The sequence below is a fragment of the Coregonus lavaretus genome, assembly GCF_964263955.1.
Source record: "Coregonus lavaretus genome assembly, chromosome: 3".
Classification (NCBI taxonomy): Eukaryota; Metazoa; Chordata; class Actinopteri; order Salmoniformes; family Salmonidae; genus Coregonus; species Coregonus lavaretus.
Genome location: NC_139990.1, coordinates 34974668 through 34988319, shown reverse-complemented (window position 1 = coordinate 34988319; position 13652 = coordinate 34974668). Strand labels below are relative to the sequence as shown.

The 13652-nt window shown below is 44.4% G+C and overlaps 2 protein-coding genes across 2 annotated transcripts; both read right to left on the bottom strand.

Moving 5' to 3' along the window:
• Positions 1-3258: 3258 nt before the first annotated feature.
• Positions 3259-5436, bottom strand: LOC311115172 (free fatty acid receptor 3-like; the record flags this gene model as incomplete). The annotated part of the gene is made up of 2 exons (XM_084157277.1): positions 3259-4265; positions 5406-5436. The coding sequence occupies 2 exons, from the start codon at positions 5434-5436 to the stop codon at positions 3259-3261; spliced, it is 1038 nt and encodes a 345-aa protein (XP_084013403.1).
• Positions 5437-6436: 1000 nt separating this feature from the next.
• On the bottom strand, positions 6437-7441 carry LOC311107134 (free fatty acid receptor 2; the record flags this gene model as incomplete). Its single annotated transcript, XM_084149631.1, has 1 exon — positions 6437-7441. The coding sequence occupies one exon, from the start codon at positions 7439-7441 to the stop codon at positions 6437-6439; it is 1005 nt and encodes a 334-aa protein (XP_084005757.1).
• Between the last annotated feature and the right edge of the window lie 6211 nt (positions 7442-13652).

The window sequence follows — 13652 nt, the reverse complement described above, 5'->3', positions numbered from 1 at the left end:
TGTACTTTTAAAAAACACTTTTAACATAGGCCAGGCCCTGTTGTTACCTCATATCCCAGCAATAGTGCCTTGCCTGCGAAGAAAACACTTCCATTTTCTCAACTTGCCATTGGCTCAATTTACCCCAAGGCAAACATTTTGACTATATTAGCCCACACACAAGGATGCACTTTCATGCTAGGTTTAGGATCTCATATTGAAGCTTATAGAGACCCCAACTGAATTATAGAACAATCTTAAAATGATCTACTTTGGTTTAGATACAAGCATTATGAAACCTCTAACACAATAAATTAATTTGACTTGGTGAAAATCAGTTTTTTGGACCTAACTTGCTTACCACTTTTTCCATGTGGTTTCTTCCTTCACAGACTCCATGAAATGATGACGTCTTCCTAAATATTTGGTCAAATTATGCATTTTCTGTATGGTTTCCTTGAAACAAGGGTGGCTCAACTTACCCCTTTGGCTCAATTTACCCCACTCTCCCTTACATACAGTGGGGAAAAAAAGTATTTAGTCAGCCACCAATTGTGCAAGTTCTCCCACTTAAAAAGGTGAGAGAGGCCTGTAATTTTCATCATAGGTACACGTCAACTATGACAGACAAATTGAGAAAAAAAAATCCAGAAAATCACATTGTAGGATTTTGAATGAATTTATTTGCAAATTATGGTGGAAAATAAGTATTTGGTCACCTACAAACAAGCAAGATTTCTGGCTCTCACAGACCTGTAACTTCTTCTTTAAGAGGCTCCTCTGTCCTCCACTCGTTACCTGTATTAATGGCACCTGTTTGAACTTGTTATCAGTATAAAAGACACCTGTCCACAACCTCAAACAGTCACACTCCAAACTCCACTATGGCCAAGACCAAAGAGCTGTCAAAGGACACCAGAAACAAAATTGTAGACCTGCACCAGGCTGGGAAGACTGAATCTGCAATAGGTAAGCAGCTTGGTTTGAAGAAATCAACTGTGGGAGCAATTATTAGGAAATGGAAGACATACAAGACCACTGATAATCTCCCTCGATCTGGGGCTCCACGCAAAATCTCACCCCGTGGGGTCAAAATGATCACAAGAACGGTGAGCAAAAATCCCAGAACCACACGGGGGGACCTAGTGAATGACCTGCAGAGAGCTGGGACCAAAGTAACAAAGCCTACCATCAGTAACACACTACGCCGCCAGGGACTCAAATCCTGCAGTGCCAGACGTGTCCCCCTGCTTAAGCCATTACATGTCCAGGCCCGTCTGAAGTTTGCTAGAGTGCATTTGGATGATCCAGAAGAGGATTGGGAGAATGTCATATGGTCAGATGAAACCAAAATATAACTTTTTGGTAAAAACTCAACTCGTCGTGTTTGGAGGACAAAGAATGCTGAGTTGCATCCAAAGAACACCATACCTACTGTGAAGCAGGGGGGTGGAAACATCATGCTTTGGGGCTGTTTTTCTGCAAAGGGACCAGGACGACTGATCCGTGTAAAGGAAAGAATGAATGGGGTCATGTATCGTGAGATTTTGAGTGAAAACCTCCTTCCATCAGCAAGGGCATTGAAGATGAAACGTGGCTGGGTCTTTCAGCATGACAATGATCCCAAACACACCGCCCGGGCAACGAAGGAGTGGCTTCGTAAGAAGCATTTCAAGGTCCTGGAGTGGCCTAGCCAGTCTCCAGATCTCAACCCCATAGAAAATCTTTGGAGGGAGTTGAAAGTCCGTGTTGCCCAGCGACAGCCCCAAAACATCACTGCTCTAGAGGAGATCTGCATGGAGGAATGGGCCAAAATACCAGCAACAGTGTGTGAAAACCTTGTGAAGACTTACAGAAAACGTTTGACCTGTGTCATTGCCAACAAAGGGTATATAACAAAGTATTGAGAAACTTTTGTTATTGACCAAATACTTATTTTCCACCATAATAATTAGCAAATAAAGTCATTAAAAATCCTACAATGTGATTTTCTGGAAATTTTATTCTCATTTTGTCTGTCATAGTTGACGTGTACCTATGATGAAAATTACAGGCCTCTCTCATCTTTTTAAGTGGGAGAACTTGCACAATTGATGGCTGACTAAATACTTTTTTTCCCCACTGTAGATGTTCGATTTCAGTGTTGCATTTAACTTGTAGGCGAACACCAATACATACAAGTGTGTTGTGGTATTGTTCTTTGCTGACTTGAAACTTGGGCCTCTATGTCATAAAGAGGTCAGGAAATCACCTAAATTAACTAAAATGTGATTTGTCACGTGCACAGGATACAGTAGGTGTAAACAGTACAGTGAAATGCTACTTGCAAGCGCTTCCTCAACAATGCAGTATTCAATATAAAAAAAGGAAAGAAATATAAACGTGTCAAATTCAGAATAGATTCTTAAAAAGAGCACAGAATCAATACTAAGTCAGATAAAATACACACGAGAAATAAAAATACACAAGAGAATAAACACTATACACAAATAAATAGATTCCTTCCTACAAGCTCCTCTTACAATTTCCTCTTCTCCAGATAAAGATGACCCTCAAGGGTCATGTAAAAGCTACAGTGATAAGCATTGTATTTGATTCTGACATGAATGACTTGATGAGAAATCCAAAAGATAGTTGGCAAGAAAAGCAATAACATTAGGTAAGGATAATGTCTTAATAAGGAGTTTATTGGCAATAATAACTGATCATTAAAAAAGCATGACAATAAACTACATGTGTGATAACGCATAGACAATATACTATAAATTCAAATGCAACGACCACAATATGACTTTTCTGATACAGATATTTTTTTTATCAATAATTTGTGCAGCAATTGCATATTGATATTCTGGCATTTACAGTCTCAATAAGCATGACATAAGATTACCACAAAGACTAATTCGAAGCAGCTTCTTTATTCCCTTTAATGACATATTTTACAGTTTACCATTCTAATTCACTATTCTCATCATTACCCTCTGTACAAGTAATACAAGTTTACTGTAATAACCTTTGTGGGACACAAACTAAGGTACCAGTCACAGTCACCAGACAACATCATACTGTTTTCTTAGTCTCACTCTCACTCTAATTCTGCATACTGAACCAAATACATATGCAGATGAATGCAGACATTCTATAGCAGTTTCAGTTTCACACGCACAAATGGTATCAGAATTCTAGATCACATTGTGGAAATACACAATTTCAATGCTTCGTGTACACTTTGTATGGATGGACAACACTAATTTACTATTCACTGATTCACCGTGGGGTCTAATTTGTCCCCCTTGCGGCAGCAGCGCCAAACCTCTGGCTGGACGAATGGGTGGAGTCCATAGGGTCTGGTGTATTACCAGCATGAGCAGCTGTGGCCTTTGGATTGAACTTAGCCTTGATTCGCTTCAGGCAGAGGCTGAGAGTGCTCCTAACAGCTGAGGAGGAGAAGTAGAAGATGATGGGGTCCAGACAGGCATTTAAGGAGGTGAGCAGAATGGCCGTGTTACGCCAAGTAGGGACTTTATTCTGCATGATCCCCACTACATGGGACACGTTGTAGGGCCCAAAGCAGAGGGCGAAAACCAGCAGAGTTCCCATCGCCAGCCCGATGGCACGCAGGCGCCGGTGCTGGCCGATGTTGGGAAGCCTAGACAGGATACGGATGAAGTTGACATAGCAGAAGGTGCTGATCAGGAAGGGGACACAGAAGAGAACCAGGGACATCTCTAAGCGTACTGGGAGAAGGGTAATAAGCTGGACATCAGTGAAATTCCCATAGCAGGTAGTGTTGTCGGCATCTTTGTCTAATTGCATTACGAAGACAACACTGCAGTGGGCAAGGGACAGGATCCAGAAAACTACACAGGCCAACTGTGCGTGGACAACCCTGCCTGGTGCTGTGAATCTTATGGGATACGCCACGCTGAGGAAGCGCTCCACACTCACCGCGGTCAGGAGGAGGGTGCTGTTGTAGATGGTGGAGTAGAACAGGAAACCAGTGACTGGACATAGGAAGTAAGGGAGGGTCCAGTTAAAATCATCAACAGCCTCCTTCATCTTGAAGGGCAGAAAAGCAAGGAAGATGAGGTCGGAGATGGTCAGGTTGAGTAGCAGGATGTCGATGGGGGCAGGTTTGCGACGCACCTTTCGGCAAAAGGTGCAGAATGCCAGGATGTTGGCAGGTACCCCGATCAGGAAGGTGGTGATGTAGACGAACAGTGCAAAGCTGCATGAAATGTGATCTGCAGGCTTCATATTGGCAGGTACTGTTAACGTTGTTGTCACTACAAGAGAGAGAAGAGCATCATGATATACTGATGTTTCAACCCAAAACTATTGGGAGACAGCTATCTGAATGGAATTACACAACTAACATCTCAGATGACGTTGCTGTCTCACTCACTTCCTGTCATTACTTTATTACCATGGAAACACACCACTAAACAGATATGCTATTTCTATAATGACTGTTCATTATCTCTAGTCACACAAAAAGGGCATTCTTAAAATTAACTAAGCTAAGAGGTCATTTCCCCATAGTGCACACCCTGTTGTGTACTGTTTTATTAGCAAATCCTCTAGTGTCCATAGTTAAACTTAAGAATATATAAACTGAATATTTGGAAATCCTAACCTTAGTTATCAATTATTAGAGAGGATACATTTGCCCCTTGCACTTTTACTAGTTTTCTTAAATGTTATGGACATTTTAAAATGCACATTCTTCTTAGATTTAGGCCGCAAAATATCGAACCCACTTTATCCTTGTGTATGGTTCCCAGCATAGTTTGTACTGTAGTAGTAATGCTTGTTTTATGTTGAGAATACTGATGAATTGCGCCCTCTAGGAACCAATGTCTCATACTGGAGTTCTCATGCTGGAGTTGCAAGTATGGTAAACTTTGTCCACATAACACACTAAAGCCCCTCAGGGATTAATAAAGTTGTATCCAATTGAAAAGTGCTACCCTAAATAAGCACCACATTTAGACACAAAAAAGGGTACTTCTACACAATACGGGACCTCTTCTTGTTATCTCTTAACCCAAACTTGCAGATGCCCTGAGAAGTGTCAAAATAATTGTAATAGTTTATTTTCATGAATGCAGGATATGGCTTATTTGCAGCATATTGAACAAAGGTATGTATAAAAGCCATACACATTATGGTACAGGTAATTTGCATCACACAAAAAGTGTGACCCCATACTAAGATATTACATGGTAGATTTATAATCACACAGTTCTGCATGAGTAAAAACGTATTATTTTAATGGAAGTGTTTGAAGATTATTTTCAGTTTCTCTTGTACAAAGGTCATGGATAACGGCTATGGATAAGGAACCATGTTGCATTTGCTAAAACATCCCTCACTGATGGTACTCTCAAATAAAAGTAAGAAATTATTAAAGTGAATTTACTCACCAAAGAAGGCCTTTTCCTCACTCGTTACCATAAATGCACTTCAACTGACCTCAACCTTTTTATACTCACATTAGGATGTATCTATGATGAGGAAGTGACTAACAAGAAAATGATGAAATGATAAACAGTTTGAGGGACTTTCACTGAATGCTTATAATATTTTATCAAATTTAGGTAGTCTCAATTAATCTTACTAATAGGGTGGATAATTTAATGGATCTGAAACACTGAACACTATCACGTTGAATTAATCAAGTTATTCATAGTTCATAATGTCTCTTTTAAATGGGTATGTATCCTTCAAAAGCAACCCCCAGGCACTTTGGATTCAGAACAAATATACACAACACAATACTTGCTCAGTTTATATTTTATTCAGACATTTCTCTTGCACAAGTAAGGTAGTGATTTACATGTAAATATTACAAAGTCAAATCCTCAATTAGAAGCAGGTTCTAAAAACAAATAATTCTCAGTTAATTCACATTTAGAGATTAGAGAAACATTAATTATAGTCATAACTGTTTCTGGTTGAGATTTCTGGTTGAGATTTCAAATGTATTGATTCTGAGACTGTCAGATATAAAATTAGGACATGTTTCTGATTAACTTTATGTTCAGCAGCATTTCAGATCAGAATTAATTAGTGCATTTTACATTCATCTTCGTAAACTCCTTAAAGCTCCCAGTGTAAGCTGGTCAGTAACATTTGATGCTGTAAATAACAATCAATAAATGATGGTTCTATTTACATTTATCTGTTATTCATAAGATCACTGTGGTTTGTTATCTATAACTTTCTAAAGATTTCAGAGCATAGAAAGCATAGAGTATCATGAGAACACAAGATATTATTATTTTTGTCATCAATAATTGTGCAGATTTTTAGATTGTCCCTTGTTCCAACCTCAGCTCTGCCCATTTTGAGCATTACCAGTCCTATTTCTTAGTGTATTCCACATCAGCCTCAGTTCTCCACTTAATTTTGTCCTAAACTATTTCCCATGTCTTGCATGTGTTGTTTGTGCAGATTATTCCTGATTTAACTTGGAAATGTTTGCTCCTGTCTGTCTGTCGGTCAGAGACACCACTCCCCTCACATTAGCCAGAGGGTCCCGTGTGATGATTTTGCTACCATGGCGCCCCTCTGTCCGGCTGTAACTGCTGGGCCTTCCACAGAGCCTTCCCATGAGGCCGCGGGGCGTTGCCGGGGACAGCATCAGCATGACCACAGGCTCTAGGAAGACGTTACAGGCACTGGACAGCATGGCCTCAGTTCTCCAGTGGATGTTCTCCTGCAGCACAAAGCCCACGATGTGTGAGGCATTGTAGGGCGCGTAGCACACCACAAACACAGCCAGCGTGGAGAGGGCCACAGCCAGGACGCGCCTCTTTCCCAGGACGGGCAAGCAGGACTGCCACACCAGGGCCACGCAGCGCAGCGTGCAGAAGGCGGTCACGGCCAGTGGCAGCAGGAAGAGGAGGAGCGCCATCTCCAGGCGCAACGGCCGCAGCAGGTCCAGCTGGTCCTGGGTGAAGTTCTCGAAGCAGACCGACACATTATGGCTGGAGGTGGACACGAAGCCGCCTCCGCCTTCTGCCACCAGGCCCAGACTCAGGTGCAACAGCACCACTGCCCACAGGGCGGCGCTAATGAAGCAGGAGATGCGGCCCCGCCGGTACAGCTTGTAGCTGATGGGAAAGGCGATGCTGAGGTAGCGGCCCACCGTCACGACCGTGAGGAAGAGGCAGCTGCCGTAGATCGAGGAGAACAGGAAGAAGCTGTAGACGGGACAGAGGGGCGACGGAAGAGCCCAGTCCTGGAGGAAAGTCTCCAGGGCCTTGACGGGCAGCCAGGCCACCAGTGTCAGGTTAGCCAGGCACAGGTTGAGTGCGTATACCACGTTGGGCGTGGCACCCCGCTTGCGCGCCTTGCGGACGTACACGAAGAGCACCAGCAGGTTGGAGGGGAGGCCCAGAAGGAACGTAAAGGAGTAGACCATCAGGGAGACACAGTCCTTGGCGGGCACTTGCATTGCTTCAGCTTCAGGAGCATAGGAGGCACTGCATCAGAAGCAACTGAAGTCTCGATTCTGCAAGTAAAATCATTTGAGATGGGAAGAAAAAACACACCTGTCCTGTGGCAGACGTAATGGATGTTAAAAGTAAGATCTCTTAAAGCGACTCGATTGAAAACAAATTCCAAATCACATACAGTAAATCCTCTATGTGCAATCACAGATCCTCTCCTGTTCCTCAGTCCTCTAGCTTCCATTTGTGGACAGCATTCCTCTAGTGAAGTCGCAACGCGCATCAATAGGACAGTTTCCCACCATGCGAGCACATCACTCTCTCCTCCACACACAGGCTTGGCACTGAGCGAGATAGAGCAGGGAGGCAGAGACAACTTTTTGGTGACAATAGTATAGAGAGCGGAAGTGGGGTGATACTGGCGTGTGTATGTGTGTGTGGGCATGAAGGGGCAGGGTGCAGCATGACAGGTAGACAGATAAGGGGAGGTGCCCATTCAAGCAGAAGTGTTTTTAGGCATTTAGGAGGCACCAGCGTGTCTTAATGGCCCCCAGGATCGGAGACGACAGACAGCAAGGCAGCATCTGGACCCTTTAGTGAAATGATTCAGAATAATTGGGCTTGTCAGGAAGCGCATGCCCATCCAGCCCCTGCACGGCCACTCTAAATGAAGTTGAGGGTCAGGCAGTAAAGTCATAAAGTGCTACGGATGATGGTCATCGCGTGGGAGCAGGGTAGTAGAGCTTTAGGGTTGGGCGACTACTTTGTGGCACAAGGGAGATTCTCTATGCTTTATAGCAGTAGGAAAACAACCTGGTGTGTTTGTATGTGTGCGCTTGGGTGTGTAAGTGACATAAATTACTCTTCATGGGAGAGAGAGAAGATTAGAGAGAGGTTGGATAGTTGTGTGTGTGCAAATAAAAATGTAATCAGTATAGAGGATGACTCTTGTGAGTTTTATCATGAAGAAAAACAATTCTCCCTCTCAGTGTGCAGCTTTGTTCAAAGAGGGAAACCTGAAAAAACAGCTATCCTTATCTACATTTATGTGTAAGAGCACTATGGGCCAGTTTCCCGGACACAGATAAAGCCTAGTTTTGGACTAAAAATTAGGGTCAATGGAGAATCTCCATTGAAATAGATTTTGGGTCCAAGCTAAGCTTAATATATGTCCGGTAAACCTGCCCTTTACGTTTTATTTGTCTGAATTGGTATTTAAATTAGCCTTTATTTCCTTTATTGAATGAAACACAAAGGAGAATGATATGTATCATTGCTGTTGGTTTGGTCTCCACAGGACTGATACACACACACACACACATAGGTGTGATCGATAGAGAGCAGAGGAAGTCCAGATACAGAGCAGAGGAAATGCAGTGTGATGTGTGCAATGTGATCTGTTAATTGTGCGGTGTGTGTGTGTACAGATTTGTGTGTGTGTACAATTTGATCACTGTTGTTGCTGAGAAATTCAAATGAGCCTTTTGAGTTATATAAATTCACTGACAGCCTGCAGTTCTCTTTCACTATTGCTCGCTGAAACGCTAAAGCACCAGACAGAATAAATGTCCTACTACTGTAGGTCCTAGTATTACAACATTCAAATGTAAAAAATAATAATCTAAAATTCAGCCATACAAAGAAACAACAGTTGTTTTACAGTATATAGCTTAATAACACAAGATAGATATTGGTCTCCACTACGACATACAAGTGTATCCGAAATGCAGCCGTAGGCTACACCTAAACTATAGCCTAAAGTATGTGGACACCTGCTCGTCGAACATCTCGTTCCAAAATCATGGGCATTAATATGGAGTTGGTTCCCCCTTTGCTGCTATAACAGCCACTCTTCTGGGAAGGCTTTCCACTAAATGTTGGAACATTGCCTGATCTCACACAGCATTAGTGAGGTCAGGGCTCTGTGCAGGCCTTTCAAGTTCTTCCACACCAATCTCGACAAACCATTTCTGTATGGACCTTGCTTTGTGCATGGGGTATTGTCATGCTGAAATAGGAAAGGGCCTTCCCCAAACTGTTGCCACAAAGTTGGAAGCACAGAATCGTCTAGAATGTCATTGTGTGCTGTAGCATTAAGATTTCCCTTCACTGGAACCTAGCCCGAACCATGAAAAACAGCCCTAGACCATTATTCCTCCTCCACCAAACTTTACAGTTGGCACTATGCATTGGGGCAGGTAGAGTTCTCCTGGCATCCGCCAAACCCAGATTCGTCCGTCGGACTGCCAGATGGTGACGCGTGATTCATTACTCCAGAGAACCACTGCTCCAGAGTCCAATGGCAGCAAGCTTTACACCACTCCAGCCGACGCTTGGCATTGCGAATGCTGATCTTAGGCTAGTGTGCGGCTGCTCGGCCATGGAAACCCATTTCATGAAGCTCCTGACGAACAGTTCCTTTGCTGACGTTGCTTCCAGAAGCAGTTTGGAACTTGGTAGTGAGTGTTGCAACCGAGGACAGACAATTTTTACGCGCTTCAGCACTCTGCGGTCCTGTTATGTGAGCTTGTGTGACCTACCACTTCGAGGCTGAGCCGTTGTTGCTCCTAGATGTTTCCACTTCACAATAAAAACACTTACAGTTGACCGGGGCAGCTCTAGCAGGGCATACATTTTATGAACTGACTTGTTGGAAAGGTGGCATATGACGGTGCCACGTTGAAAGTCACTGAGCTCTTCGGTAAGGCCATTCTACTGCTAATGTTTGTCTATGGAGATTGCATGGCTGTGTACTCGATTTTATACACCTGTCAGGAACGGGTGTGGCTGAAATAGCCTAATCTACTAATTTGAAGGGGTGTTCACATACTTTTGTATATATAGTGTATATAAAACACATGTTCTATGTTCTACGTTCTGCACAGCACTTGTGGCTACACTAGAAATATTATGAGAATAAGATTCTGAGAAAAATCTGTCTCATTCCTCCTCTTTAAAAGATACCATCTGACACAAACAAGCACATTTGGAGACATTAAAACAGGCTGATAAGGCCGTTTATTATCAATGGTTCTCTTTCCTGTGTGTGTTTACCTTGTTTTTATCTAGCTACCTCCTCGTATGAGACAAAGGTCATGGCCTAATAAACATCATACCCAGGACTCTGGATCAAAACAACCTCTTTTGGACTGCATCCCAAATGGCACACTATTCCCTATACTGTATAGTTCACAAATTTTGACCATAGGGCTCTGATCAAAAGCACTATATAGGATGCCATTTGGGACGTAGTTTTGGCCAAACAATGCGTGGATAGACAGAGGATAAACAGGGTCGTTAATGCTAATGCTCAATAAACATAAATCACCTTAAACGTGGTTCATGGAATAGGTTAGGTAGTTTAATTCTTAGGAGCACAATTTGACCCTACACTACCACTTCCAAACTCCATCCCCAGGTGGCAGCAGCAACTGGTCTGTGCTGTGCTCTGCAAGAAAGTCTTGTCAAGTGTTGATTGTGCAAAGGTGTGGGTGATCGGAGGATGAAGCAGCTTGCAGAGCCGCGAGGCTGCTGGAGTTTGATGGCCATGAGGTTTTGGTTTGAAACTTTAGTTTTGAGCATGCCTTTTTGTAGTTTCCTTTTTGTATATATTTATTTTCATCACCATAAACTGAACACACAATAAGCCGCTTGGGCCGAGAGTCAAGACAGAGCAGGTAAGGTTGCTGTCTCTTGGGGCACATGCATACAACACGGTCCGCATACTCTGATTTCTCACGTAAATGCACACTTTAAATCAGGTAAGATACCATTTAGCTAGGCCTGGGACCCCTAGACTTAGCGAGTGAAGTAATGTCAGTAGGCAGTAGCTGGTTTCTTAACACATGCGCGAATCAGACGTGTTTCTTAAACGTGATCACGTTCAGAGATGCAACCTGCCTCCCTGAGAAACTACATATTTGGGTCAACCTGTCAATTGGAAAATTATTTCAGATTATTCTGAAAAATGACCATGTATACTGAACAAAAATATAAACGCAACATGCAACAATTTCAAAGATTTTACTGAGTTACAGTTTATATAAGGAAATCAGTCAATTTAAATAAATTCATTAGGGCTTAATCTATGGATTTCACATGACTGGGCAAGGGCGCAGCCATGGGGAGCCAGGCCCAGCCAATCAGAATGAGCTTTACTAGATGCTGTTCTTCTGCTAATCTCACTGCAACTCCCCTCCATGTCTCCGACCACTACTTTGTATCCTTTTCTCTCTCGCTCTCCTCCAACACTACTCACTCTGCCCCTACTCAGATGGTAATGCGCCGTCGCCACCTTCGCTCTCTCTCTCCCGCTACTCTCTCCTCTTCCATCCTATCATCTCTCCCCTCTGCTCAATCCTTCTCCCTCCAATCTCCTGATTCTGCCTCCTCAACCCTCCTCTCCTCCCTTTCTGCATCCTTTGACTCTCTATGTCCCCTATCCTCCCGGCCGGCTCGGTCCTCCCCTCCAGCTCCGTGGCTTGATGACTCATTGCGAGCTCACAGAAGAGGGCTCCGGGCAGCCGAGCGGGAATGGAGGAAAACTAGACTCCCTGCGGACCTGGCTTCTTTTCACTCACTCCTCTCTACATTTTCTTCATCTGTTTCTGCTGCTAAGGCCACTTTATACCACTCTAAATTCCAAGCATCTGCCTCTAACCCTAGGAAGCTCTTTGCCACCTTCTCCTCTCTGCTGAATCCTCCTCCCCCTCCCCCCCTCCTCCCTCTCTGTGGATGACTTCGTCAACCATTTTGAAAAGAAGGTTGACGACATCCGATCCTCGTTTGTTAAGTCAAATGACACTGCTGGTCCTGCTCACACTGCCCTACCCTATGCTTTGACTTCTTTCTCCCCTCTCTCTCCAGATAAAATCTTGCGACTTGTGACGGCCGGCCGCCCAACAACCTGCCCGCTTGACCCTATCCCCTCCTCTCTTCTCCAGACCATCTCCGGTGACCTTCTCCCTTACCTCACCTCGCTGATCAACTCATCCTTGACCGCTGGCTATGTCCCTTCCATCTTCAAGAGAGCGAGAGTTGCACCCCTTCTCAAAAAACCAACACTCGATCCCTCTGATGTCAACAACTACAGACCAGTATCCCTTCTTTGTTTTCTCTCCAAAACCATTGAGCGTGCCATCTTTAGCCAAATATATTGCTATCTCTCTCAGAATGACCTTCTTGATCCAAACCAGTCAGGTTTCAAGACTGGTCATTCAACTGAGACTGCTCTTCTCTGTGTCACGGAGGCTCTCCGCACTGCTAAAGCTAACTCTCTCTCCTCTGCTCTTGTCCTTCTAGACCTGTCTGCTGCCTTTGATACTGTGAACCATCAGATCCTCCTCTCCACCCTCTCCGAGCTGGGCATCTCCGGCGCGGCTCACTCTTGGATTGCATCCTACCTGACCGGTCGCTCCTACCAAGTGGCGTGGCGAGAATCTGTCTCCGCACCACGTGCTCTCACCACTGGTGTCCCCCAGGGCTCAGTTCTAGGCCCTCTCCTATTCTCTCTATACACCAAGTCACTTGGCTCTGTCATATCCTCACATGGTCTCTCCTATCATTGCTATGCAGACGACACACAACTAATCTTCTCCTTTCCCCCTTCTGATAACCAGGTGGCGAATCGCATCTCTGCATGTCTGGCAGACATATCAGTATGGATGACGGATCACCACCTCAAGCTGAACCCTGGCAAGACGGAGCTGCTCTTCCTCCCGGGGAAGCTAAGCAGGGTCGGGTCTGGTTAGTAACCACCTCTGCCGCCACCGAAGCCATTTTGTCCTCCTCTCATGCCATCACGGTTGACAACTCCGTTGTGTCCTCCTCCCAGAGTGCGAAGAGCCTTGGCGTGACCCTGGACAACACCCTGTCGTTCTCCGCTAACATTAAGGCGGTGACCCGATCCTGTAGGTTCATGCTCTACAACATTTGGAGAGTACGACCCTGCCTTACACAGGAAGCGGCACAGGTCCTAATCCAGGCACTTGTCATCTCCCGTCTGGATTACTGCAACTCACTGTTGGCTGGGCTCCCTGCCTGTGCCATTAAACCCCTACAACTCATCCAGAATGCTGCAGCCCGTCTGGTGTTCAACCTTCCCAAGTTCTCTCACGTCACCCCGCTCCTCCGCACACTCCACTGGCTTCCAGTTGAAGCTCGCATCTGCTACAAGACCATGGTGCTTGCCTACGGAGCTGTGAGGGGAACGGCACC